This window comes from Podarcis pityusensis (genome assembly GCF_964106645.2).
Source record: "Podarcis pityusensis genome assembly, chromosome: 3".
Taxonomy (NCBI): domain Eukaryota; kingdom Metazoa; phylum Chordata; class Lepidosauria; order Squamata; family Lacertidae; genus Podarcis; species Podarcis pityusensis.
Window position 1 is genome coordinate 90,793,532 of NC_138026.1, and position 27,401 is coordinate 90,820,932.

Genomic DNA, 27,401 nt, shown 5'->3' on the forward strand with positions numbered 1-27,401 from the left:
TGAAGCCAAATCGGAATATATTTTGCTGTTTTATCCTTGATGCAATCATTAGGATGTATTTTAATTGCTCTAAGCCACTTCAGGAGCCAATCTTGGCTGAAACCAAATAACAATGATCATTTAGATAAAGAGGCTTTTAATAATGATCAGGAGTGGGTGATGGGGCAGCTGTGCAGCTGTAGTAGGTGCACCTGTACCTGTGCTGTCACACTCTTGGCCCCACCTCTGCCCAGGAAGCAGCAGTGGTACCAGTACCAGGAGACCAGCTCTAAGGTGGTGTTCCACCACCTGCTCCCAACAGAGATGATACATCCTTACAGGTGACAGTAAGCACTTAATGGAAAAGTGTGCAGTCCTGCAGTATCTAAGGTTAATATTAGGGGTTGCTGTTGCTGCTTTGTGAGTGCTGGGAAGACCGCTCCCTTTTCTGCCAACTCCATCCGGCCTAGGGGGCGGGGCCTGCACTCATCGCCACAGCATAAGAGGCCTGAGAGAGGCCTCCGGGACACGACTGCTGTTGCTGCTTTGTGAGTGCTGGGAAGACCGCTCCCTTTTCTGCCAACTCCATCCGGCCTAGGGGGCGGGGCCTACACTCATCGCCACAGCATAAGAGGCCTGAGAGAGGCCTCCGGGACACGACTGCTGTTGCTGCTTTGTGAGTGCTGGGAAGACCGCTCCCTTTTCTGCCAACTCCATCCGGCCTAGGGGGCGGGGCCTACACTCATCGCCACAGCATAAGAGGCCTGAGAGAGGCCTCCGGGACACGACTGCTGTTGCTGCTTTGTGAGTGCTGGGAAGACCGCTCCCTTTTCTGCCAACTCCATCCGGCCTAGGGGGCGGGGCCTACACTCATCGCCACAGCATAAGAGGCCTGAGAGAGGCCTCCGGGACACGACTGCTGTTGCTGCTTTGTGAGTGCTGGGAAGACCGCTCCCTTTTCTGCCAACTCCATCCGGCCTAGGGGGCGGGGCCTGCACTCATCGCCACAGCATAAGAGGCCTGAGAGAGGCCTCCGGGACACGACTGCTGCTCCTCGCGTGAGTGTTGGGAGGACCGCTCCCTTTTCGGCCAACTCCATCCGGCCTAGGGGGCGGGGCCTGCACTCATCGCCACAGCATAAGAGGCCTGAGAGAGGCCTCCGGGACACGACTGCTGTTGCTCGCGTGAGTGTTGGGAGGACCGCTCCCTTTTCTGCCAACTCCATCCGGCCTAGGGGGCGGGGCCTGCACTCATCGCCACAGCATAAGAGGCCTGAGAGAGGCCTCCGGGACACGACTGCTGCTCCTCGCGTGAGTGTTGGGAGGACCGCTCCCTTTTCGGCCAACTCCATCCGGCCTAGGGGGCGGGGTCTGCACTACCATTACAGTTTAGAGGACTGAGCAGCTACCGGCAGCAATGGACAAAATGGTTTTAAATGTTTTAATTGCTTTTAATTTGCAGCACCTTAAATGGGGGTTGTTGTTCTTATAATATTATATGTATATTTTAAGGTGTTTTAAAGGTGCTTTTATTGTTTACTTTGTTGTACCACCATGAATGGTGGTTTTTATCTATGTATTTTTGTTTCTTTCGTCTTGTTTTGTTTTTGGGGTTGAACATTGAGTGGGGTGGGGATTGGTTTTGTTTGGGCATAATTGTTTTAGGTTGTTTTGCTTTCTATTTGGTAAATGGAGGTTAGTATGAGGCTTGGGATTGCTACCGTGGAGGGGCGAGGGAGGTATGGCGGTGGGGGCAGATGTTATAGGCGAAGGGGATCGAGATACGGATATGCTCGTACCCCTTCCAATCTGCGCCCCATCCCGAGAGACGAGGGTAGGGTGAGCAAGGAGTACTCACCTCCTTCACTGGTGCTGTGCAATGCCAGGTCTATAGGCAACAAAACCGCTACCCTGCGAGATTTCTTCACCTCGCAGGGGGTCGACCTGGCTTGTGTGACGGAGACCTGGGTGCGCGAAGGGGTAACTGTTACCTTACGAGAGATGGCGCCCCCGGGTTTCTCCGTCCTCCACCAGTCACGGACTGTGGGCCGGGGGGGAGGGGTGGCAGTATTAATCCGGGAAGATTGTTCTTTCAGGGCTCTACCTTCGCCATCGATCCCCGGCATTGAATGTGTTGGCCTAGTGTGGGGCTCCGAGGAGAGCTTGGCTGTCTGGCTGGTGTACCGGCCACCTAGCGCACCATCAGCCACCCTGTCAGGCCTGCTGGAGGCAGTGGCCGGCTGGGCCTTGGAGTTCCCTAACCTATTGGTATTGGGAGACTTCAACTTCCACGCTGATGCCACTCCCTCCTCACAGGCTCTGGACCTGGTGTCTTCCATGGCGACACTAGGGCTCTCCCAGTTTGTTTCGGGCCCCACACATCAAGCAGGCCACACGCTGGATTTGATCTTTGGCGCCGGTATAGATGTGATCATGTCTCCTTCGATGAAGGTGCCATGGTCTGATCACTACGCTCTGAAAGCCAGGATTGACTTTCCACCCCCACCCTGCTTAGGTGGCGAGCCGATTTGGGCTCGCCCGCAGAGGCTGATGGACCCTGATAGATTCCGTCAAGCCTTGCGGGACCTTGCTCCCCCTGGCGACTCATTGACTGAGCTTGTTGAGGGCTGGAATACCCAGCTCCTGGCAGCCATCGATGAGATCGCACCTAAGCGCCCTCTGCGACCCCGCAGAAACCGGGCTCCCTGGTTTACCGAGGAGCTTCGGAAAATGAAGCGGGACCTCAGACGGCTAGAGCGAGTATGGCGGGGTGCCCGTGACGGAGCCTCAAGAACATCTTATAGGGTTTTTATGAAAACCTATGAGATGGCAGTGAAGGCCGCTAAGAAGTCTTACTTCTCGGCCTCCATTGCATCCGCTAGCTCTCGCCCGGCGCAATTATTTAGTATAATTCGGTCTTTAACGTCCCTTGAAGGACAGCCAAATTTAAATAACAATCTGACACACAGCTGTGAGGCATTTGTGAGCTTTTTTGCGGAAAAGGTCCTGTTGCTCCGCCATGACCTCCCTGCCAATTTGGACACAATAAAGGAACTGGAGGCCCCTCGACTGTCCTCGGGTCCAGTATTGGACCACTTTGACCGGATATCTCCAGCCGATGTGGACAGATTCCTCCAAGCTGGAAAGCCCACCACCTGTCCTCTTGACCCGTGCCCGTCATGGCTGATTAGAGCGTGTCCAGACGAGGTGCGGGCCCCCCTGGGGGATATTATCAATTTGTCCCTTGGCACCGGGACATTCCCAGGGGAACTGAAGGAGGCAGTGGTGCGTCCGCTCTTAAAGAAAACATCATTAGATCCCTCAGATCTATCCAATTACCGCCCGGTCTCGAATCTTCCATTCCTGGGTAAGGTGATTGAGAGAGCGGTTGCTGAACAGCTTGGTAGGTTTCTGGATGAAACATCTGCTTTGGATCCATTCCAGTCCGGCTTCCGCGCTGGTCATGGGACCGAGACGGCTCTGGTCGCCCTAACAGATGATCTCCGCAGGCAGCTGGATCGAGGTGGGTCGGGGCTGCTGATTCTTCTAGATCTGTCAGCAGCCTTTGACATGGTCGATCACGAACTCCTGGACCACCGCCTTGCCGACGTGGGGATCCAGGGCACAGTCCTTCAATGGCTGCGCTCGTTTCTCTCTGGTCGGGGACAGAGGGTGGCGCTTGGGGGGGAATTGTCATCGCGCCACTCCTTGGTGTGTGGAGTGCCTCAGGGTGCGATTCTCTCTCCGATGCTTTTTAACATCTTTATGCGCCCCCTCGCCCAGCTTGTCCGGAGTTTTGGGCTGGGTTGCCATCAGTATGCTGATGACACCCAACTCTATCTGTTGATGGATGGCCATCCTGACTCGGCCCCAGACACACTGACCAGATGTCTGGAAGCTGTGGCTGGATGGTTACGTGGGAGCCGGTTGAAGTTAAATCCTTCGAAGACAGAGGTCCTCTGGCTGGGTCGGGACGATATGGGATTGAGGGGGCAACTCCCATCTCTTGCGGGGGTGCAATTAGTGCCAGCACCGTCCGTTAAGAGTTTGGGTGTAATCTTCGATACCTCCCTTTCTATGGAGGCGCAGATTACAGCTATAACAAAGGCGGCATTTTTTCATCTCCGCCAAGCTAAGCAGTTGGCCCCTTATCTCTCTCGCCCTGACCTAGCCACTGTGATCCATGCGACGGTCACCTCCAGACTGGATTATTGTAACTCGCTCTACGTGGGGCTGCCCTTGAGACTGACCCAGAAACTCCAGCGGGTGCAGAATGCCGCGGCGAGACTCCTTATGGGGTCTTCGCTGCGAGATCACATTCATCCGGTACTATACCAGCTGCACTGGCTCCCGGTGGAGTACAGGATCAGGTTTAAGGTGCTGGTTTTAACCTTTAAAGCCCTATACGGCCTAGGACCCTCGTACCTACGGGACCGCCTCTCCTGGTATGCCCCACAGAGAAACCTACGGTCTGCAAATAATAACATCCTCAAGGTCCCAGGCCTCAGAGAGGTTAGGCTGGCCTCAACTAGAGCCAGGGCCTTCTCGGCTGCGGCTCCAATCTGGTGGAATGCTCTGTCACAAGAGACTAGGGCCCTGCGGGACTTGACATCTTTCCGCAGGGCCTGCAAGACAGAGTTGTTCCGCCAGGCCTTTGATCAGGGCGCAGCCTGACTCCCTCCTCTGGCAACCTGCACAGAACTTTGCTTAATTGGTTGCCATCAATTTGATTTAATTAATTTTTATAATGAAATATTTTTAGATTGTGTGATTATTTGATTTTTTGATTATCTGATTGTTGTTAGCCGCCCTGAGCCCGGCTTCGGCTGGGGAGGGCGGGATATAAATAAAATTTATTATTATTATTATTATTATTATTATTATTAATGGACATCCTTTTGCTTGCCCTAATAGAGACTGAGTGGCAGTGAAACACAGGCACCTTGGCTAATTATTTACTTGACTCCACCTGCTTCATTCTTCAATGCCATTAAAACCTCCTTCCATTCTGTTCATTTCCTTCTTGTTTTTCTTGGAGTTGTAACTTTTTCCTGGTTAGTATGGCTTGGTGGCAAATTTTTCTCCAGTTGCAAGCTATGGTAGGCTTCTGCCGTGTTGTGTTGTGTTGTGTTGTGTTGCGTTGTGTGTGTGTGTGTGTGTGTGTGTGTGTGTGTGTAGAGCACACTAAACCCAGAAAGAAATTATTTTCACTTGCTTTTCAGATAGCTGTACTGGTATGTTGCGCTAAAAATAATACTGGGCATACTTATTTAATTACTAGTAAGTCCACCCAACCCAGTGGGATTCTTTCTGAGTAAAACTGCATAAATCTGGCAATTCTGATTTGAGGTATCTATTGTAGACATTGCTAAAGGGCAGACTTCTTTCTAGCTTTTTGTATCTGGCTCTGCCCGCCATTGGTTCTGGCTCCATCCACTAGGGGCATGTGTCCCCCCCCCCAACAGATTACAGATGAGAGAATACAGCCTCAACAGGAAAACAAAAAAGATTGCCCACCCCTGATCTAAAACCACCAGATTTCAAACCCATCCTCTATCTCGAATCCAATTCAAAACCGTTTCAGGAAATTTTAATTGCCGAGTCTGATAGTGCATTGGAAGGGGATGTTAACACTTATAGGCCATCCTCAAAGGTAGTTCCTCAGAAAAAGAACCCATGTCTCAACATGCTAAAGCCTAGCAAAGATTTGGGTGCCAGGCCATAGCCAACCTCATAAAATAGTGAGAGACATGAGTTCCTGGAGCCAGAGCTTGAGGTACAAACCACAGGCCACACAGAGCTGGGGACAGTTTTGACCTGGAATCTTTTATATCATCATCATTATCATCATCATCACCACCACCACCATCAAATTTGTAATCACTGCCCTTCACCAGCAGGTGTCTAGGCAGAATTAAAAATAAAAAAGTTATAACATACTACAGTCACAGGAATCTGTGTCAAGGGCCAGAAGTGCATCTTCAGCATTCACTGAAAGATATATTGTGAATAAGTGAGTCTCACCTCTGTGGGGATGGAATTCCACAACTTACAGTCGCCACAGAGATTGCCCTCAGCCAGGCCACATACTCCCTGAACTTCTAAGGGAGACTGAACCACCAAAAGAGCACCTTCTGCTGATCTGAACATCCAGGAGGGTCTGTAGGGAAGGAGGCGGTCTCTCAGATAGTTGAGGCCTGAGTTGTTATAGCCCTTGTAGGTCCAGAGCTGAAGAAGTCAGCTGGCTGCTGGGATGGCAGTTACCCTGGAGCCCAAGAACTCAGGGAGCCTTCAGGCCTACTGCCTCAACCCAAAAGACCATCACAATCCAGGGAACATTCACCACTTAGGGGTAATGGAGGATAGATCCATCTGTTCCCACTTCTGGCTTCAGCTATCCCTAACATGAAGAGCATCCTGCTTCAGGCAATAATTTGACATTTGCAGCTGAGCAACTGGGGAATGTTTTGGTCAGTGCTATTTTTATGCGCCTCATTGGCAACAAGTGGAATTGATATTGCGTGACAAGAGATGAAGTAACATGAATTCTGCAAAGAACCCCTTCAAATTTGTGACTAGCGCTTTAGAAATTTGCATTGCTATAGAAAGAGAACATGTAATTATGATTGCATTAGAGATGCACATATTTCAAATTCCCCGTTATCTTGTCACTTTCCCCCCTTTAAGACTTCGTTGACTTCTAAATGCTCTTTATTGGTTGAAAGCCAACAACGAGGAGAAAAATGCCCTTTCTATCTTCAAGCTGGGAAAAAGGAGGGAAAAGGTATTTATACATACAAATTTTATAGAAAAAACAATTTGTACACTTGTTACAAACCTACAATATTTTAAAGTGTTCTTAGCTATACTTAGAGAAGACTCATGGAAATCAACATAATTAAGTAAATAAAGTTCATTAATCATTAGATTACCGCAACACGTTATGCTTGGGGCTGCCTCTGAAGACTGTCTTGAAACTTAAGCTGGTGCAGAATTCAGCGGCCAGCTTGCTCATTGAGGCAAGATGGTTTGAATATATAATGCCAATCCTGACCCGACTGTACTGGCTGCCAATTAGTTTCTGGACCCGATTCAAAGTGCTGGCTTAAGCAGTTCAGGAGTGCAATACTTCAAGGACCGCATCTCCCCATATGAAACAACCCAGACGCTGTGATCATCACCAGAGGATGCTCTCCCTAGGGAAGCTCACATATCCTTACATGCCAGGCAAAAACATTCCTCGTATCCCAGGTCTTTGGCTAATTAAATAAGATATGGCCTTTTAAACCGGGGCATCTAAGTTTGGCCTGATTGAGGGACAGTATTTCAATATGAGTAGAAAAATGAGAGTACCCCTAAACTTTTTTTTTTTTTAGAAAAAAAACACTGCCTGTGAGTATATGAAAAGGATTGCTCCAAATCTCTTTGCTCTCTCTCACTCACTCATTTTTGAACCCAGCTCAGATTCTCATCTTGAGCTGCTTCTTACGTCTTCATAGACTATTTTGTCCTGCACTCTGCCTGATCTTGTTCTCCACCATCACCCAGACTCAGCAGATCCTTGGCTTAATTAGATCCTACAAATCTCCAACCATAGCATCCATAACATCTTGGATGATATGCTATGTGCTGGCAGAAATGAAGCTCATCTGATTAGTACAACTCTATTTCTTTAGGGTCTTCAAGTGCTACATCTAAATGATGGAACTGAACATCACCCGACTGCTGTGATATTAACAAGCATTACTCTCTGCTTATTAGAAACTGAGCAGGAAACAAGGGGATGGCGATAACTGGTTGACTTGCTCAAGAACAATGTGGAAGATGAACACAGAGCCTAAAGTCTAGGTCTGCATTCCCAACCTGGTGACCACCAGATGTTTTGGATGACAACTCCCATCAGCTGCCAACCAGTTTTTATATATGCAAGGGAAAGCAGTATGTTTTGAATAGCAGCATTTAAATCCATTAAATAAACAAACAAAACTACAAAATGGGATAAAATGGTACAGTTGTTTTTACATGATAGAGCTGGTCAGAAGTTAAACAACATGCAGAAACACATTTCTCATGGATGGGACAATGATTCCCTCCATAATCTGCCCATGGCTTTCCACCAACTCTGAAACAGTGTTTACTCTCAGTGACAAAATGGCAGGTGAGCCAGACAGCAAAACTGGTTTATCCCATTGTGGCAGCATGTTAACATTTCCAAAAAAAATTCTGACCCACTGAACTGGGCATATTCAAGCTTTTCTGGGGATGACAGCTTCCCTTGGAAAATAAAATTAGACCCAAGCTCTGAAAATCTGAAAATTCTCCACAGGCTGTTCCTTATATTACCAGACTCCAGTCAGTGATGATAAGCAAAGATAGAGTCAAGGCACAGAAAATAATTTCACATAAGTTTAAATCCTGGATATCTCTTACCACCATCACCTCCCACATCGCCCAGTGGGAAAGAGTGTGCAATTTTCATATTTGAAGTATTTGAAATGAATCATTTGTGAACAATCTGCATCCCTGCAATTAATTGCTCCAGAAAGTGGTGGGATCGTTTTGAATAATGAATGAGCTTGGTAATTGCACGATCTGTTCGCAGAGGACTTGCCAATATGGAAAAAAAAGGCGGGAAAGGGAGCTAAACAACATCAAAATGAATCACTGAGTACAGCATTCTCTGAAAAAGAACTGCATCAGCATTCAAGAACAGGAAGGTTGTGCCATTGAAGTCCCCAGCAGGCATTCAAAAATATTGAAAGAGTTGGAAATCCACATGAGTCTAAGCACTGTTCCTCACATGCAGGAAAATCATTGTGAAATAAAAATGGACAAAGTCAATAAAGCTAGGTTCATCAGCTTGCCTTGCCGCAGAAGCACCTAGCGTGACAAGATCTTCTTCACATGCACCCACAGCATGAACTACTGGGGAGTGCAAGAAACAACCACATGTGAGGTCAGAGGTCAACTGCATTGGTGTCAGGGGTTGGACTCAAGGGGGAGAGATGGCGGAGGAATGTTGGAGATTCCTGACACTGCAGGAGGAGAAGGGGGAGGCAGACCAGCCAGCTGACACATTGTCTCTGGAGAGTATTTCTGAACCCCCTTCTCCCAGAACTCGGCGCTCGTTAAAGAGTGCAGGAACAAAGGACTCAAATTCAATTGGCCATGAGGGGCCACCGTAAGGGGAAGTGCTGTTGCTATAAAGGAGGGAGCTCGGTTGGAGCAATGCATTCTTTTGTTTCTCGCTGTTATGAATGAATAAACTCATTAAAAAGGACTATACCTTCTTCTCTCTGCTTCTTGCTGCCACTGGGGGAGGAATAGAATTCCCAAAGACTTGACAACTGGTCTCCCCCTCCCAGTGATGGACCAGACTAGAAGGAGGAAGTGGCTCTTACACTGGTGTAGTTGCACATGTTATGTGTGTGTGTGCACGCGCACATGTTAATATTTAGTACTTAGCATTTCTTAGGGCTGTGTATGGCCCCGCAATGGACCCCTGGATTGGGCTAATTTGCTCTGTTCTACCCCAGGGACCATCCACCTCACATTGGATCTGTCCCTGAAGCAACTGGAGGGGGCAAGGCTAAGAGTTTTCAAATAATTTTAAAAACCCTATATTTACCCCTATTTTAAAACACAGTTCAGAGGTGGGTGGAGGATCCAATCTTGCATGAAGAATGGTATTTGCAAGGTTGCGGTGAAGTATTAGCTGCCCAAAGCTGAAGGTACAGACGAGGAGGTTCTGGCCCAAAATAAGAAAGTGTTTTAACATGGTTTGGCCAGTTTGTTTGTTTTAGCTGCGGAAACGGAGCACATTCTTCCCTTACATAATATGTGCACATGCTGTTCCTGACATTGCCTGTCGTTTACACGCTTAATAAATGCATGCAACTTACGTGCCTAATTACATCACCATCACATATTTCCAGCTGCACATTATTTTGCCAGCTAAACCATCCAACTGCACACTAAAAAAAACAAACACACACCATGGGCACATTTTCACAGCACTCTTTTAAGGTCGACAGGTATTCAAATGGCAGATATGGGGTTGTGGTTTAGGGGTTTGCCTAAGGTTTGAGGCTGAGTTAAAACTTGAACCAGGAGGACTTCACAGCTAACAATCTTAACTGCACCAGTCCTCACAAATAGCACAAGACAAAGTGGACAGCAATATAGGCCAAACGCTATGCAGGTCAGCGTCTATACATGCAAGGTCAACAAAAATAATGGGCTAAAGAAGAGAGGGCAGCCGTCCTGTCTCTTTGCTGTATGATATGGGCATAAAGGGGGCAATTTCTGCCAATTTCATCTTATGCCATTGGTTGGTGGGAATCAGTTGCAGTGATTTTTCCTGATATAATTTCAAGCCTTTCACAAAAATCAATGACTGTTATAAATAACACTATGCCAACATCTTCTCTCTAGTTCCTTGAAAGTTTTCTTCCTCTGAAAAAAAGACAATCTTTCTCTCCATTCTTAAGATCACTAGATATGTGTGTGTGAATTTACAGAACTTTGAGCTTACCTTATGATTGCAAGGCGGCCTAGTGTCGTATGTATGGGCTTTCACAGGATTTTTTTGGGGGGAGGGAGGTGGGGAGGGCTGCAAAGTGAAATACTGAAAGCAGGGCAAGCTAGAAAAATATTGCTGGCACATTTTGCCCTTTATCTCAGGTTCTACACATGCTAGAAACCTGCTCTTAAAAATGAAATCTGGGAATCTGGGGATTATGGTTCATTTAGAGAGCAGGTGACTGCTCCTTCCTCCCCATGTTTCCTGATCTGATAACGTCCCACAGAAGGTGCTATATAATGTTTTAATTGGAGTGTCGGAATCTGGGGACCACTGGTAAAATGAGAACACAGCATTGGTGAAATAGTCCCCAGAACAAAAGAAAGGGGACTTGCAAGCATCCCAGTATGAAAGTAGGCGAACAAAAATTCTCTCCCCTTTGCTAATATTTAATTGCAGCTTCTTTTCTCATCAATTAGTGGGGAATGGTAAAAAAGGAAGAAGATATGGGAGAAAATTTTGGCACAGCACTAGTTAATAATGCACTTGGCATCTTGGAAGCCATTTGACTGTCAACTTCACTGTCATATGACTCGGTCTTACCTTCTTATCGTCCTTAATAGCGTAGATCTGGCCTCATTATGGAAAGTGATGATGATGCTGGTTGGTGGCAGATCTGTGCGATAGTGCAAAGTAGTGCATCTGAATGAAGGAAGAGAGAAAAGTATCGCTCAGGTTATGGAATCGTTAAGAGCGTGGCATTCAATAGATTTCCTTCCCAGTAGGGAGGTGCTAAGTGACAACTAAAACCCATCTGTGCAGCTCTGAAATTTGTGCTATTCATTCTTCATTAAAGCGATGCTATGTGAATATAGGCCCAATGAAATGAAACTGGGTTTGATGAGACACAGGATTGCAATGTGAAAGATTATGCCATTCTTCTAGACAAGATAAAGAGCCACTGGTGAGAAGTCCATCAGCACCTGAAACCCAGGATGAAACTGTGTCACTTACAGGACACTCTGTTTGTCCTATAAGCCAACCAAGTTGTGCATCCTTGCCAATCCCACCATAGCTTCTTTGCTCAGCCTCAGTGAAGGGTTTGGGATGGATGGAAAGGAGAAAAAAAGCTCAGTGTCGCCTATGTGTTGAAGGCACTCCACCCCTAATTTCCACATCAACTCACCTAGTCCCATAATACACGTTGAAGGTAGGATCACAATGAACCGCACAAGACCAACAAAATCCTGAGACATAAGAGGTGATCTCCTAAAAGTACTTTGAGTGACCTTTCTAGGAATGAGCAATACTGCTTATGAGTAAGATCATTTTTGATTAATTATGAAACAAAAAATTGCTGGAGCACTGTTCACAATACTTATTATTTATTACCTATCACAGAGCTGTTCACAAGTCATCATATAAAAGACGTAAACATCACCATTAATAAAAAAAAACTCTTAAAATTCCAAGAAAACTCATTAATTACAAGAGCGGTAAGATATATACTATAAACTGCTAGGCAAAGCAGGGGACTAAAAAGAAAGAAAGAATTCTCCTTAAAGGCAACTTCAACAGAATCAGAAATCCTGGGCAAAAAGGCGCATCTTAAGTAATTGGAAAAACTGAAATAGTTATGAAACAGCCTGTTCCATAAAGAAGGTGCCACTGCCAAGAAGGCCCCAACTCAGGTTACTGCCCCCTGGGCTTTGCCCATGAGCAGGGTCTCAATTTTAATGTATGAGCTGCTATTGCTCCAAACTATCAACTTTGCAAGTTGTGTGTCACTGAGGCAGAAGACATGATGTCCAGGCTGGGTTCCCAACGCCTCTTACTTTAGAAATGAAGCAGCACAGTGCTGTTCACACTGTGCATTTCCTGCTTTCTTATTTTATTATATTGCCTTGAGGTTGGCACCCACATATTCTCTTCTACTTTGCAGTGACATTTCATCAGTGCAGAAGGGCTGAGCCTTGGCTGGAAGATGATGGAGGCTACCAGATACTAGGACCCAGGAGATCACCTGGGTTCAAATTCCCACTGGGCGACCTTAGGCCAGTCACTGTCTCTTATCCTAACCTTCCTCACAGGGTTGTTGTGAGGATAAAACAGGGAGGGGGGAACCATATATGTGTCCACATTGAGCTCCTTGGAGGAAAAGGTGAGATGTAAAGTAAATAAACAAATTGTTGTTCAATCTCGTGGGAAAGTGAAAGACAATTAAACAGATGGACAATTATGATGACGTAACATTTATGTAATGATTCACAGATAGGTTGCAGAGTTCTGGGTCCAACATCCTGTGGGATATGCACACCTTATCCACACCACAACTTAAGTCTTTTCATCTGGAGCTTCACAGAGTCATTCTCGCCCTGACCTAAGATAAATAATTGGCCACGCCATTGTATCCCTATCCAGTGGTGTCTGCTGTTTGTTCTTTGACGTGAATGCCTTATTGTAAAAGGTGAATTACATGTTAACCGCACAGATGGAAATCAAGCTCTTAATGACATTCTGAATATACAAGCAACACTTCCTTGCCTTTCTCTCTCTGTGATATGCACAGTCTTGTGGCAACCCATTCAATAGGCAGGGGAACCTTTGTAGACAGATCTTTCAGATGTTTTGCCTTTCATCACACAAAAAGGGTTTTCCTCAAAGCCTTCAACACTAATTGGTTCCTCTTTTACAAAAAAAAAGGGGGGGGAGCTCTTTTGACATGTTTTGTTGGCTCTTTACCTTTAAAACTGTGCTTCCCAAACTACAGGCCACAATGGGATGGTGCTCCCTATTTGTGTTAACACTGCTCTGTTCCCCTCACATTCATCTCTGGGACTGGGAAGGCAGAGGGGGAAGACTTCACTAAACCTAACTAAAGTAAGGTGGAAAACCGTGTGCAAACTGAACTTCTTCCTCTTCCATGTATCTGGAATAACATGCATTTAGAGGTAGCCTGGCTCCCAGATGGAGCTGCCAAAAGATGGTGGGAAAATCTAGAGAAAGGCAGTTAGTGTTGCATTTAGGTCAAAGAGATTGATAACCATATAACTTTTAGAAAACATCTGAAGGCAGCCCTGTATAGGGAACTTTTTAAAAATGTTTGGTGTTCTATTATGTTTTTTATATCTGTTGGAAGCTTCCCAAAGTGGCTGGGGCAATCCAGTCAAATGAGTAGGGTACAAATAAAATAAATGATGGTGGTGATGATGATGATGATGTAAGAGGCACCGCCTCTAACAATTCCCCTGACAATGAAGTTATGTCATTGAGTAAACCACCTCATGCTTGAGGATTTGAAGATCACTACAGAAATCTGAGGCAACAATTTAATCCGAAATAAACACCAGCTTTAGTATTTAATTCTGGATTCCAAAGCTTACAATCCAACTTGGGAATCCACAAAGCATGAAATCTTCCATTTGGCCTTACATCCAGCCTTTCGTGAGCTAGGAAGACCAATGTCGCTATGCTAGTTCAAAGCTTGATGCAACATACTCTAGCTGTTTAGCTAAAGTCACTTTTCCACAGACCCTGAATTAGAAACCAATGTTTGAAAGTTTGGGGGATCGGGGTAGAGCAAAGGGTTAGGGCAGGGGGAGGAATGCAGGGTAGGGAAAGCATGGATTGGCTCTGCTAGTGCATTCAACAGGGCCCCAAACCTGTGGTTGCCATAAGGTTACCAGAAGTCCCCGTTTCCCGGGGACAGTCCCCGGATTTACAAATCAGTCCCCATACAAAATCCATTGAAGTTGAAAAGTGTCCCCGGATTCATTGAAAAGAATCTGGTAGCCTTAGGTTACCATGCCCCACTCCCAAATGTCCCAGTAAATGACAGTGACACTACTGACAGGAGTGCAGTGGCATGGCACCAACTCACTGCACCAGTTGCTCCTTGGTTATAAATCCAGTATTTGCCATGGCCACTTTTTATAGCTCATAATAACCAACAGTATAGGTGCTCCCGAGGAAGAGTCAAGAGTGGGTTGAAACAGGAGAGGAATAGGTGACCTGCCCCTCTGCCTTTCTCAGCAATGTATTTGAGAGGAATATAGGACATGCTATTTGACTGCAATCAGTTTTTACAGGCTGAGTTTAAGAATTTCCTTCCTAAGTCAGAGTGAACATCCATCTAGTCTAGAAATTTGCCGCCCAGATGACCTAGCTGGTTGCCCCTGAAATGCTCACGAGCAAAGCATGGAGGAGATGCTCTGCTTCCTAGTTTATTCCAAGCATCTAGTAATCAGTGATATACAGCCTCTGACTGTGGAGCTTAATAGTCATATAGCTGTTGATAGACCTGTCTTCTTTCATGAGTTTGATCATAGCTTTTTAAAAGGCCAACACAGCTTCTTGTGACAATAAATTCATGATAAGTTCATGATGTGTTACATGAAGATATATTGCTCCCTTCTGACAATCAATTAGTTTAGATCCAAATAAAGTCACTAGCTTTGTTTATACCAAATTTATGCCTCTCTCTACTCAAGCGCTTGTCACATCTATAATTCCAAAAGTATATTAGGGCATTGGCAACTGGCACACCTCAAGACAGACTGTGCCCCTCTGGGTAGTATAAGAGCAATCACTATTTAATACAGACAGACAGACTTTCACTATCTTAGTTGTTTTGTTTGCTGGATTCTCTTCCACCTAAACAGTCAGTGTAGCATACTGGTTAGAGTGTTGAACTGGGACCTCGGAGACCAGGGTTCAAATCCTCCCTCAGTCACGAAGGCCTTGCTTAACCTACTGCGCAGGGTTGCTGTTGGAAGAACAACAGGGATCATTTAGTATGTGACTTAAACAGTCCATTTTGTCACCGGTCTCACTGACAGCAGATTCTGACTTAGAGGTTCTAGTCAGTGGGAGGTTAGCTGTTAGTGAGGAAGATGGTGGAGATTTGACAGTTTTCAACTATTTCAAGCAACCGCCGATCCTGAAGAGAGTGACAAGAGGCAATACTTTCTGTTGACAATCACCTTATATATTACAGCAAAGTGAAACTAGGACAGAAGGACTGAAGCCCAAACTCACTGAGGTCTGCATTTGTGAGTTTGGGCTGTTCTGTAGCCATTTTGAAACAGCAAAATAAACTAGTTAATCTCTGGAATTCATTAAACAACCAGGAAAAGGGATGCTATGGTTATGGGAGGGAGACAGTGGCAGCTGTGGAATGGACAGGGAGAAATGTTGCTGGGAAACCTCTCTGAGAATGAGCAAGTGGCTAATTTAACAACTCTCACTGTCTAACTTTAATGCCTCCACAAAGAGGGCCAGCTCCAAGTTTCAAGTGACCTCCTACATCATCACTGGCCCCCTCTGGGAGGCACAGTTGGTGACAGGCACCAACAGCAGCAATGGTATTCCAGTCAGCACCAAATGACAAACCCCCATTTAAATTTTCTACAATGCCCCTGATGCAGTACCACTCAGGGGCATTGTGGGAAATTTAAGGGGTGGCTCCTCAGACCTAGATACCTTGCACTGATTGGATGAGCCAGCAGACTCTGGCAGCTATTCAAAGATGCCATGTTCTGATGCCAAACCTGCCCGCAAATCTAACTGCTCAATTCTAAAAAGATAAAAATAAAGTTCACAGTGGAAAGCCCCATCGTTTACACATGTGCCTGTTAAAAACGCCTGCCTACCTTCCCATCCTAAGGGTTTTTCTGCTTTGTGTGTCTGTATATGGAATTCCAGGCATTTTCTTGGAAATTGGAAAGCTTTTGGTGCATCAGACTCAAATATCCTTTTTAATTGAGCCAGCCTTTTCTGTCAATATTGACTCTAGCAGGGCAGAAGGAATCGCCCAGAGTTTACTCTCATGTTTGATTTATGCTGTACGCACAGGTTAAAAAAACTGTAAAACAGGAGATATAAAAGCAGAAATCTCAGAGGAGACCTCTAATTGTTTTCCGTTGTGTGTGGTTATAATCCAGCACAATAATGCAGAGGCAAGCCGTGCAATCTGTGTGGAGTGAGAAAGCATAGCAAATTATGGTCAGAGGAGCCTTAAAGCTTAGGCAAAACCTCACAGTGCCTCAGGAATTGCAATGAAAGGCTTTGCTCAGACATATTTATAGAACAAGGAACCATGGACAGGCATGTTAAGACTTCTCATTAACTGACTTGCTCTGCAATATTTCAGAGGAGGAGGTCAATGGGATTTAACAAGCCTAACTGTGTATAGGACTGCAGATCAGGTGAAGTCACCGTGACTTGGCCAGAGTGATGTAATGCCTGTGGCTTAAACAATCTTAGAAGTTAGCAGAAGTTATAGTCCCACTGTCTCTCATACAGTTGTAGCTTTTCCTATGAATCGAGAATATCCAATCTCCTTAGAAATCTATCAGGGTATTTAAGTGTGTGTGTGTGTGTGTGTGTGTGTGTGTGTGTGTGTGTGTGTATCTCACCTTACCTTCCTAAAAAGAGTCCTACTGGATCAGGTGACAGGTGCATCTAGCCCTGCATGCTGTTCTCACAGTGGCCTACCAGATGCTTATGGGATATCCACAAGGAGGACCTGAGCACAACAGCACTCTCCCTACTTGGGATTCCCAGCAACCAGTATTCAAAGCCAACAGTGGAAGCAGAACATAGCTAGCAAAGCCAGTTGCCACGGACAGCCTTATCAGCCATGAATTTGCCTGATCCTCTTTTAAACCCAGCCAATACTAGTTCTTGTGGCAGCAATTTCCAGAGTGCAATTGTGTCATTGAAATTCTACTCAATATTGATCCAGAGTACATTCCAAAGTATAGGTAGCAGAGTAACAACTTAAATACATTGCAGGATTCCCCCCCCCCCCCCAAAAAAAGACCAGAGGCAATTAATATCTCATCCAGCAGAGCTTTACTGCTACTGAAGGCAAATGAGCATAATGGTCACAAATCCACTGCATTCAGGATTGGCACTGTCCATGAGAAATCCAGTTGCAGCAGACTTAACTTAAACTTACAATAACTTAAAATAAGTCTACAACTTAACACTAATCATACTATGTACAGAACACCACACCAGAAGGAAGAGAGATAGAAAGTGAAAGTGAAACCCAGGATCCTTCTGGCCTTATTTTGATAGTCAGCATGACCTTGACAGAAGAGATAAGAGAACCAGTTCAAGTCAATTGTACTCAGCTTCTCTGAAGGTATAACCCAAACATCATGAACCTTCTGCTTTGTTTCATTCACACAGAGAAGCTTCCATAAGCTTCCATAACCCTTTAAAATTAATTAGAATAGGAAAGATCTCTATGTTGTTGTTGTTGTTGTTGTTTTTAATGATATTTATTAAGGTTTCAAAGAAAAAAAATTACATAAATAAAAAGAGAAGAAGAAAAAAGAAAGAAAAATAAAAGAAAAATACAAAATACAGAAAAAAGATAAAAGACACTTTAAAAAAAAACACATCAATCTTTACATGCCGTACATTCATTTCCTTGCTTCCCTGACCTCCTCACACCTCCCTTTTTTGTATTCCAGTTCTATTGGTTAATTCAGCAATTCCTTTCCCTCTTTGTTTTGGTCTTAAACCTTTAACTTAATATATTATAACTTTGGATTTTCACCTGTTAACAATCCATTTTTACATACACCTTTATAACATTGCTGCTTAAACCACTTAACTTCATTCTGACATCATTCTAACATTCATTAATTTTGCAGTATTTCTGTAAATAGTCTTTAAATTTCTTCCAATCTTCTTCCACCGACTCTTCTCCCTGGTCTCGGATTCTGCCAGTCATTTCCGCCAATTCCATGTAGTCCATCACCTTCATCTGCCATTCTTCCAGAGTGGGTAGATCTTGTGTCTTCCAATACTTTGCAATAAGTATTATTGCTGCTGTTGTGGCATACATAAAGAAAGTTCTGTCCTTCTTTGGCACCATTTGGCCGACCATGCCCAGGAGAAAGGCCTCTGGTTTCTTCAGAAAGGTATATTTAAATACCCTTTTCATTTCATTATAAATCATCTCCCAGAAAGCCTTAATCCTTGGGCACGTCCACCAAAGGTGAAAGAATGTACCTTCGGTTTCTTTACATTTCCAACATTTATTATCGGGCAAGTGATAGATTTTTGCAAGCTTGACTGGTGTCATGTACCACCTGTATATCATTTTCATAATATTCTCTCTTAAGGCATTACATGCCGTAAACTTCATACCTGTGGTCCATAACTGTTCCCAGTCAGCCATCATTATGGTATGTCCAACATCTTGTGCCCATTTAATCATAACAGATTTCACCGTTTCATCCTGAGTATTCCATTTCAACAGCAAGTTACACATCTTTGACAAAATCTTAGTTTTGGGTTCTAACAGTTCTGTTTCAAATTTTGATTTTTCCACCTGGAAGCCAATTTTCTTGTCCAAATTGTATGCCTCCATTATCTGATAATAATGAAGCCAGTCTCGCACTTTGTTTTTTAGTTTCTCAAAACTCTGCAATTTCAGTCTATCTCCCTCTTGTTCCAAAATTTCCCAATATTTCGGACATTTGACCTCCATATTGAGCTTTTTCTGAGCTTTCGCTTCCATCGGTGACAGCCACCTTGGGGTTTTGTTTTCCAGTAGGTCCTTATATCTTATCCAGACATTAAACAATGCTTTCCTGACAATATGGTTTTTAAATGCTTTATGTGCTTTGACCTTATCATACCACAAATATGCATGCCATCCAAATACATTATTAAAACCTTCTAAATCCAAAATGTCTGTGTTTTCAAGAAGCAGCCATTCTTTCAGCCAGCAAAAAGCTGCTGATTCATAATAAAGTTTAAGGTCTGGCAGGGCAAATCCACCTCTTTCCTTTGCATCCGTTAGTATTTTTAATTTTATTCTAGGCTTCTTGCCCTGCCAGACAAATCTAGAGATATCTCTCTGCCACTTCTTGAAACAGTCCATTTTGTCCAAAATTTGCAATGTTTGAAACAGAAACAACATTCTAGGCAATACATTCATTTTTATCGCTGCAGTACGGCCTAGCAGTGAAAGCTTCAAATTTGACCAAATTTCTAAATCTTTTTTCACTTCAGCCCAGCATTTTTCGTAATTGTCTTTGAATAGATTCCCATTTTTTGCTGTCATGTTAATCCCCAGGTATTTCACTTTCTTAACCACTGTTAAACCTGTCTCATTCTGAAACCTCTCTCTCTCAATCGGTGTTAAATTTTTCTCTAAGACCTTTGTTTTTAACTTATTCAGTTTAAATCCTGCAGCCTGACCAAATTCTTGAATCAGTTCCAAAACCCTTTTAGTATTAGATTCTGGCTCCTGTAATGTCAATACTAAGTCATCTGCAAATGCTCTCAATTTGTACTGTTTAGCTCCGACTTGTACACCTTTAACCAATTGGTCTCTTCTAATAATATTCAGCAGGACCTCCAGGACCGATATGAAAAGCAATGGGGAGATTGTTGTTGTTGTTGTTGAGTCGTTTAGTCATGTCCGACTCTTCGTGACCCCCCCCCCCATGGACCAGAGCACACCAGGCACTCCTGTCTTCCACTGCCTCCCGCAGTTTGGTCAAACTTATGTTCGTAGCTTCGAGAGCACTGTCCAACCATCTCTTCCTCTGTCGTCCCCTTCAATACTTTCTGCACTAAGAAATGCAAACTGTGTGCCATGTGAAGTAATACCTTCTTTTATCTGTCCTGAACCTTCTAATATTCTGCATCGCCGTATGTCTACAAGTTCTAGTGTCATGAAAGAGAGAGAGAAACTTTTCTCCATTTACTTTCTCTACACCGCACACAACTTTATACTGTTTCATCCTTGACGGTAGTTAGCTTGGCTTTTTTATTGCGGCTTTAGAGTTTGTAAGTGTATTTTAAGCTGTGTTTTATTATTACATTATTGTTGCTTCTAATATATTATGTAAGCTGCCTTGGGAAATAGTTCAAGAATGTTAAAAATAAAGAACACACCCAATCCATGCGCAGCACTCAACCCACATTTAATGTACAAAAACGCCTAAGTCAGAAATCAAAGCACTGTAGGCAAAACTGTGCATTAAATGTTGGTTGAGCTACAAATTGAATGCGCGCTGAAGCAATCAGCACCGCTTTGGTGCATGGCAAAGGCCTCGTGGACTCACTTGGCCTACAATTACACCAGGCCACTCTCGTAATTTCACCCGCACATTGTTCTATGTTGGTAGGGTCATAAGGCATAAATGGCTCACGACTGGCTCACTGCAAGCCAGTCTGCCACCTATATCCACCTAGTCCCAAGCAAGCTTACCTTTGCAAGGCTGGAGAGGGGCTGGCTACAGGGAGAGCTGGCGGATGATAGCAGAGCTCTTGCAACCTCATCCACAGATACTCCCAGAGTATCCTATTGCCCCTGGGGATGCACACGCAAACTTCAGCATCCAATGCCTTCCAGCTCCTTGCTGGCTTATTAATATAGTACTATAGTTGTATTATATAAAGTAGTATTATACAAAGTAGCTGTGAAAATAAATAATTCAAGGGAAAGGGGAAATTAAAAAGTGGGGATTGGGGGAAACGGAATTAAGGGGAAAGGGGGTCCTGCAACAATGCACTTATAACGCACTTCTTTTATAAATGAGAGCTTGAGTAGGCAGAAAAGAGCTGCGTTGAATGCCACATGCGGATAAGGACAAGGCATAGGAAAGCAATGCTCTTACCAACACTGCTGGCTCCCCTGCCCATTGGACTTTTCCCCAATTAAATAAACAGTTGCATTGAATAACTTCCTGCATTGCCGAGAATGTAATATTAAATAAAGATATTATTGAGAAAAGCAGTGCCAGGGAAATAAATAATTCAAAGCGGAATGGGTGTGTGTGTGAAATAATAGAAATATGGGGGGGGGGAGTATTGTTGAAAGAAGGCCCTAAGGAGCAAGGGGTGGGGGGAGAGGGCCCTGAAATCATAACACACACCATTCCCATGTGCCAAATTAATCTCAAAAGAAAAGAAAAAATCAGATTTGAAAAAGGAAAAGAAAAAAACCATCAGATCTGACGGCTCTGTAGTCTGCACCAAACTTCCAGAAAATTGCTTTCTCACTGCTATTGATATACAATTATGCTCTAAATGCTCCCAGATGTGAGCCCTGCTATCTTCTTTGTACATAGCATCAAAAAGGGTCTCCTTCCAAAAAAAGAGAGGGAGGGAGGGAGAGAGAGAGAGAGAGAGAGAGAGAGAGAGAGAGAGGTATTGGCGTACTGATAGAGACAGAAGATCCTAGCCACTAATACATCAATTATGTTGAGAGTTGAGAGCCAGCTAGTGCAGAATTGGATTTTCTATATACCTGCTGCTACCTCAAATGCAAAGAATGCTCCGTTACTCAAGTCATGCCCAGTGACTGGGACGGGTTCACTCCTCACCTTCCCTGCCCCGGGAAGAGCTCAGCAGTCAGGCAGCAGGGGATAACGAATTATGCCAGAACAGGGAGGTGAAAAGGTGCAGAAAAGGGCAGCAGAAATGAACAGGGGCTCGAGCAGCTCTCTGATTTTGTTTATTTTGTTTGCTTATTAAATTTGTGTATTGCGCTTCATCCAGAGATCTCAGAGCAGTTCGCAGCATGAAAATACAAAAAGAAACACAAAATACATAATAAAAACAAGATGAGGAAAGGGCCTTTCTATTGTAGAAAAACCTTTAGTGGGAGGGGGGAGAATTCTCCCACCCTCGTTGTATTAGAACCTGAGGTCACCCAATGATGCTGAATTGACATGGAGTCATGGAGGACAAGGCTACTCATGGCTAATGAATATCCCCGCCCCCCACTGTCGGAGGCAGTATGCCTCTGAGTGCCAGGTGCTGGAAACTATGGAAGGGGGGCTGCCATTTTGCTCAGGTTCCTGCTTCTGAGCTTTCCACAGGCATCTAGTTGGCCACTGTGAGAACAGGTGCTGGATGAGATGAGTCACTGGCCTGATCCAGAAGGGCTGTTCTTATGTTCTTAAGCCCCCCCCCCCCCCGTCTCCTCTCTCTCTCTCTCTCTCTCTCTCTCTCTCACACACACACACACACACACACACACAGAGAGAGAGAGAGCACGCTTATCAATAAAGTACAGCATTCACTGCCATGAAACGTGGTGAGGACCACCAACCTGGGCAGGTTTAAAAGGGACGTTCATAAATGTAGGCATATTATTATTATTATTATTATTATTACCCGAACTTTTTCCCTGACAGGGACTCCAGGCAGCTTACAGATAAAATTAAGAACTGCTAAAAACATTTTAAAACCCAACCATTTAAAAAATAATATAATTAAAACCAGGTATGATCTGTGATGGGACACGGGTGGCGCTGTGGTATAAACCTAGCCTAGGGTGAGCTCCCATTGCTCGGTCCCTGCTCCTGCCAACCTAGCAGTTCGAAAGCACGTCAAAGTGCAAGTAGATAAATAGGTACCGCTCCGGCAGGAAGGTAAACGGCATTTCCATGCACTGCTCTGGTTCACCAGAAGCGGCTTAGTCATGCTGGCCACATGACCCGGAAACTGTATGCTGGCTCCCTCGGCCAATAAAGCGAGATGAGCATCGCAACCCCAGAGTCGACCACGACTGGACTTAATGGTCAGGGGTCCCTTTACCTTTTTATGATCTGTTTAAAAACATACAGGTACAGGTAATTATAATTATACATTCCTTTGGCTGTGTGAGTTCTAGTCCTGCTTCCAACATTTGACACACTGACCATTATGCTGCCCTGCCTTTCACATTTCACAGTGAATGGCTACATGGTGACTCCTTCAAGCCGCCTGTCCTGAGAGCAGCAGGAGAGAGGGGAATCCAGTGTTCACATCAATCCCAAACCGTCGTTCACCCTAGGCCTGTTCACCGGTTACACAGATCACAGCAAAGTCTACACGTGTACAAGAATTTGTGTGAAAGAGCCTATGCTCAGCAATTCTGTACACAGCCTGTACGTCCATTGAATGCTGAATGAGTGTACAGACTAACTATCCGTGTGAGCAGGTAGACAGCTTGTCCGCTCATTGAATATAACACGTGAATATCTCAACCAACCTAAGAAAGTGGAGTACAGGTCTGCCAGAGCAACATTTTAAAGACGTTGTAGAAATGCAAGGTCTAGCTAATAGCACTGAAATGTGATGCGCCATTAGTGGTCCAAGTGACACATTGAAAGGAAATCCTTCAAAACATGAAACTCACGTATAAAGGGCATTTGACGCCACTGGGCAAGCTCATTGGATCAATAAGTTTATCACTTAAGAAGATGGGGCCAAAATGCTCTTTATGGCTTCTCCTAAACAACCCCTGCCCATTAACCACCCCACCACTTGAAAAGGCACATTGCCGTCGAAGCTGTTGACAAGCGGTTTTTTGGCACTCACTTGGATAATAAAACCACAGCTTGGAAAACATTAAATTCAGCATGTCCAGAATTATTCTGTGTGACAATTACATCTGGGGTAATTTCAATTTAATACCTCACTGCGAGTGAAAATTGCAGCATGCAGCCCTAAAATTGCTGTAATAATGAAAATAAACCCACTAAGAGCTGCCTCTGCTACCTCGGGCTGTCACTGGATAAATGTTTTCTGCTGCTTATGGTATTTCATAGGTCACCAAATTGCCAACACTTTTTTTTTTTTTACAAAACCAATAAAAGTTCAACTTTCCTCCCCTCCTCCCAATCCCCATTCCCAATTGTTCTTTCACAAAAAGAGGCAATTCCAGTACACAGTGCTCCAGACCGCAGCTGGAGATTTGTTTTTGAGCTTCATGCTTTGAAATCTTATAGTAGAACAGGGATGGGGAACCTGTGGCTCTCCAGATGTGGCTGGACTCCAACTCCCATCACCCCCTGACCATGCTGGCTGGGGCTGATGGGAGTTGAAGTCCAACAACATCTGGAGGGTCAGAGGTTTCCCCACCACTGCCAAATGAAGATGCATTGTACTACATTTTCACATTCTTGGATCTCACTGTGGGACGACATCTTTACTACTTGTATGCAGGAACTTCCAACAGCACAGAGAGAGGGAAAGAGGGAGAGAAGGTTGAAGGTGCTGATTCAAGGAATAATTATTCAAGAGAGCTCATACAGCTCACTCTCAGAGCCATTTTTGATGTCTTTAAGTCGTCGACACGTGGCCTTTCCATTTGATTTTTCTGAAGTATTTATTTCCCAGCAAAGATACATCTGAAATTAAACTTTCCTCAGATATGCCAGCCTTTCCAAATGGCACTGGGCATTTGAGCATACAACCTTACATGGGGGAAGCTCTCCATGATGTTTATCACAGCAACTTCTTCAATCTTAAAGGCAAGAAAAATGTTGTTGTTTTTCACAACTGGAGAAGCTGCAAACCCCAATGACTCCAGCTATACAATAACTTATATGATGAAACACTTGCGGACAAAATCAAATTCAGGAATTCCCAATCCAGTGTTCTTAACTCTCCTTAGCAAGAACATTTTCCTATTACCTAGTTTAATACCGAGTTTCTTTTAAGCGTGGATTTCCACTGCAACTAATATTGCCAGCTGGGTGCTACTTCTAACATTTTACTTCATGAGATGAAAATTCCCTTGTGCGTCTCTCTAGTCAGTTGACAAAATTCAGCAAAAATAAAGAAAATAATGAGAACACTAAACAAAAATAATTCCAGGAGGGCTCTCTGTTGGAAGCCAGGGAGAGAAGTAGGAAGTTGGGCAGATTGCAGCGTAGGCCTGCAACCATCTCCCCTGGCGTTTATTTCCAATCCAAAATAATTTACACTAGGAAAAAAGGAAAGAAAAACATCCCTGAAATAGATGCCTCTTTATATAACTCTATTTCAAGTACACCTTCTCATTTAGTGAGGAAAAGGAAATGTGCCTTATTCAATCCATATTGCAGGTTAACTGGCCTGGTAAGCAATATAATTTCAAACGAGGGACACATCCAGAGATATTTCAGCTATTTTAGATCTTTCTGTTTACTTACGTAATTCTTGTTTTGTGGTTTTGGCAGAATCATGAAGCAAAAGACTACTGATTAGGGGAAAGAGAAGGGTTGCAGAGTTCTTTGATCCTGGATGCTATTTAGATGCCCTTGTATGCCAGTGCCCTCATTATTACATTATTGTTTTAGTTCTTTGGTGGGTGGTTCAGTTTCAAAGCCGGGCAAATTGCAGTTGCCTAATTACCTTTCTTTCTTTCTTTCTTTCTTTCTTTCTTTCTTTCTTTCTTTCTCCCTCCCTCCCTCCCTCCCTCCCTCCCTCCCTCCCTCCCTATCCCTCCCCCTCCCACACTTTCCCATGTTGGCTGAGGCTGACAAGAGTTGAAGAAGAAGAAGAAGAAGAAGAAGAAGAAGAAGAGGAGGAGGAGGAGGAGGAGGAGGAGGAGTTTGGATTTGATATCCCGCTTTATCACTACCCGAAGGAGTCTCAAAGCGGCTAACATTCTCCTTTCCCTTCCTCCCCCACAACAAACACTCTGTGAGGTGAGTGAGGCTGAGAGACTTCAGAGAAGTGTGACTGGCCCAAGGTCACCCAGCAGCTGCATGTGGAGGAGCAGAGACACGAACCCGGTTCACCAGACTTTGAGTCTACTGCTCTTAACCACTACACCACACTGGCTTGTAGTTCAATACACCTGGAGGGCACCAGGTTGGGGAAGACTGGTACAGAACCAGTGACACCATATCCCCAGAATCCGCATACAATCAAGTCTCTCTCTCTCTCTGCCTTGTTAACTTTCTTTAAGAGATTATTATCATTCTCTCTCCCCCTCCCTCCCCACTCGCCTCATTCCTGCTCATTATTCCTTTCTGCTTCAACAACACTTGCTTGCCAGCAGCTCAGCTTTTGCATTTTTAGCATTCTCTGTGCGTACTCAACACTCCTTCACACAGCCAGAATCACACAAGAGTGTTCTGCACATATGCCTTTCAAACAGGCCTCCAGGTCTGCAGAATCACATCAGAGAAGCCCCCCACTCTACACAAGAAGAATCTCAGGTGCATTGAGCCTGTGTGGAATAGAGGTTAGAGCATGGGTAGGCAACCTAAGGCCCGGGGGCCGGATGCAGCCCAATCACCTTCTAAATATGGCCCGTGGACGGTCCAGGAATCAGCGTGTTTTTACATGAGTAGAATGTGTGCTTTTATTTAAAATGTGTCTCTGGGTTATTTGTAGGGCATAGGAATTCATTCTCTCCCCCCCCCCTTCAAAATAGAGTCCAGCCCCCCACAAGGTCTGAGGGACAGTGGACCGTCCCCCTGCTGAAAAGGTTTGTTGACCCCTGGTTAGCGTGTGGCATAGAGGGAGCGCAGGGTTCCAGCCCCCACTCGACCTTCAAGCTCACTGGGTGACCTTGGACCAGTCATTGCCTCTCAGCCTAAACTACCTTGCAGGGTTGTTGTGGGGGTTAAATGAAGAAGGGGCAAACCATGAATGCCACTTTGAGCTCTGTGGAGCAAAAGGTGGGATATAATAATAACAACAACAACAACAACAACAACAAATTATTATTTATACCCTGCCCACCTGGGTGGGTTTCCCCAGCCACTCTGGGCTGCTTCCAACAAAATATTAAAATACACTCGTGCGTCAAACATTAGAATCATAGAATCATAGAATCGAATCATAGAATCATAGAGTTGGAAGAGACCACAAGGGCCATCGAGTCCAACCCCCTGCCAAGCAGGAAACACCATCAGAGCACTCCTGACATATGGTTGTCAAGCCTCTGCTTAAAGACCTCCAAAGAAGGAGACTCCACCACACTCCTTGGCAGCAAATTCCACTGTCGAACTTCCACTGTCGAACATTAAAAGCTTCCTGAAACAGGCTGCCTTCAGATGTAATACGAGGAGAGATGAGAAACGTCAAGCCTGTTCCACATGTGGTGGAAATGTGGCACTCAAAATCTACCTGGCCTCGCTGCAAGCCGCATTCCACAC

At 44.7% G+C, this 27,401-nt stretch overlaps 1 protein-coding gene across 1 annotated transcript in view; it reads right to left on the reverse strand.

The window, feature by feature from the left end:
• The window catches only part of GALNT14 (polypeptide N-acetylgalactosaminyltransferase 14), a 244,637-nt gene that overhangs the window by 75,983 nt on the left and 141,253 nt on the right, over positions 1-27,401 (reverse strand). The window contains exon 3 of the mRNA XM_081000206.1: positions 11,104-11,202. Coding sequence (XP_080856332.1) covers positions 11,104-11,202 — 99 coding nt within the window. The remainder of the gene's footprint in view (positions 1-11,103; positions 11,203-27,401) is intronic.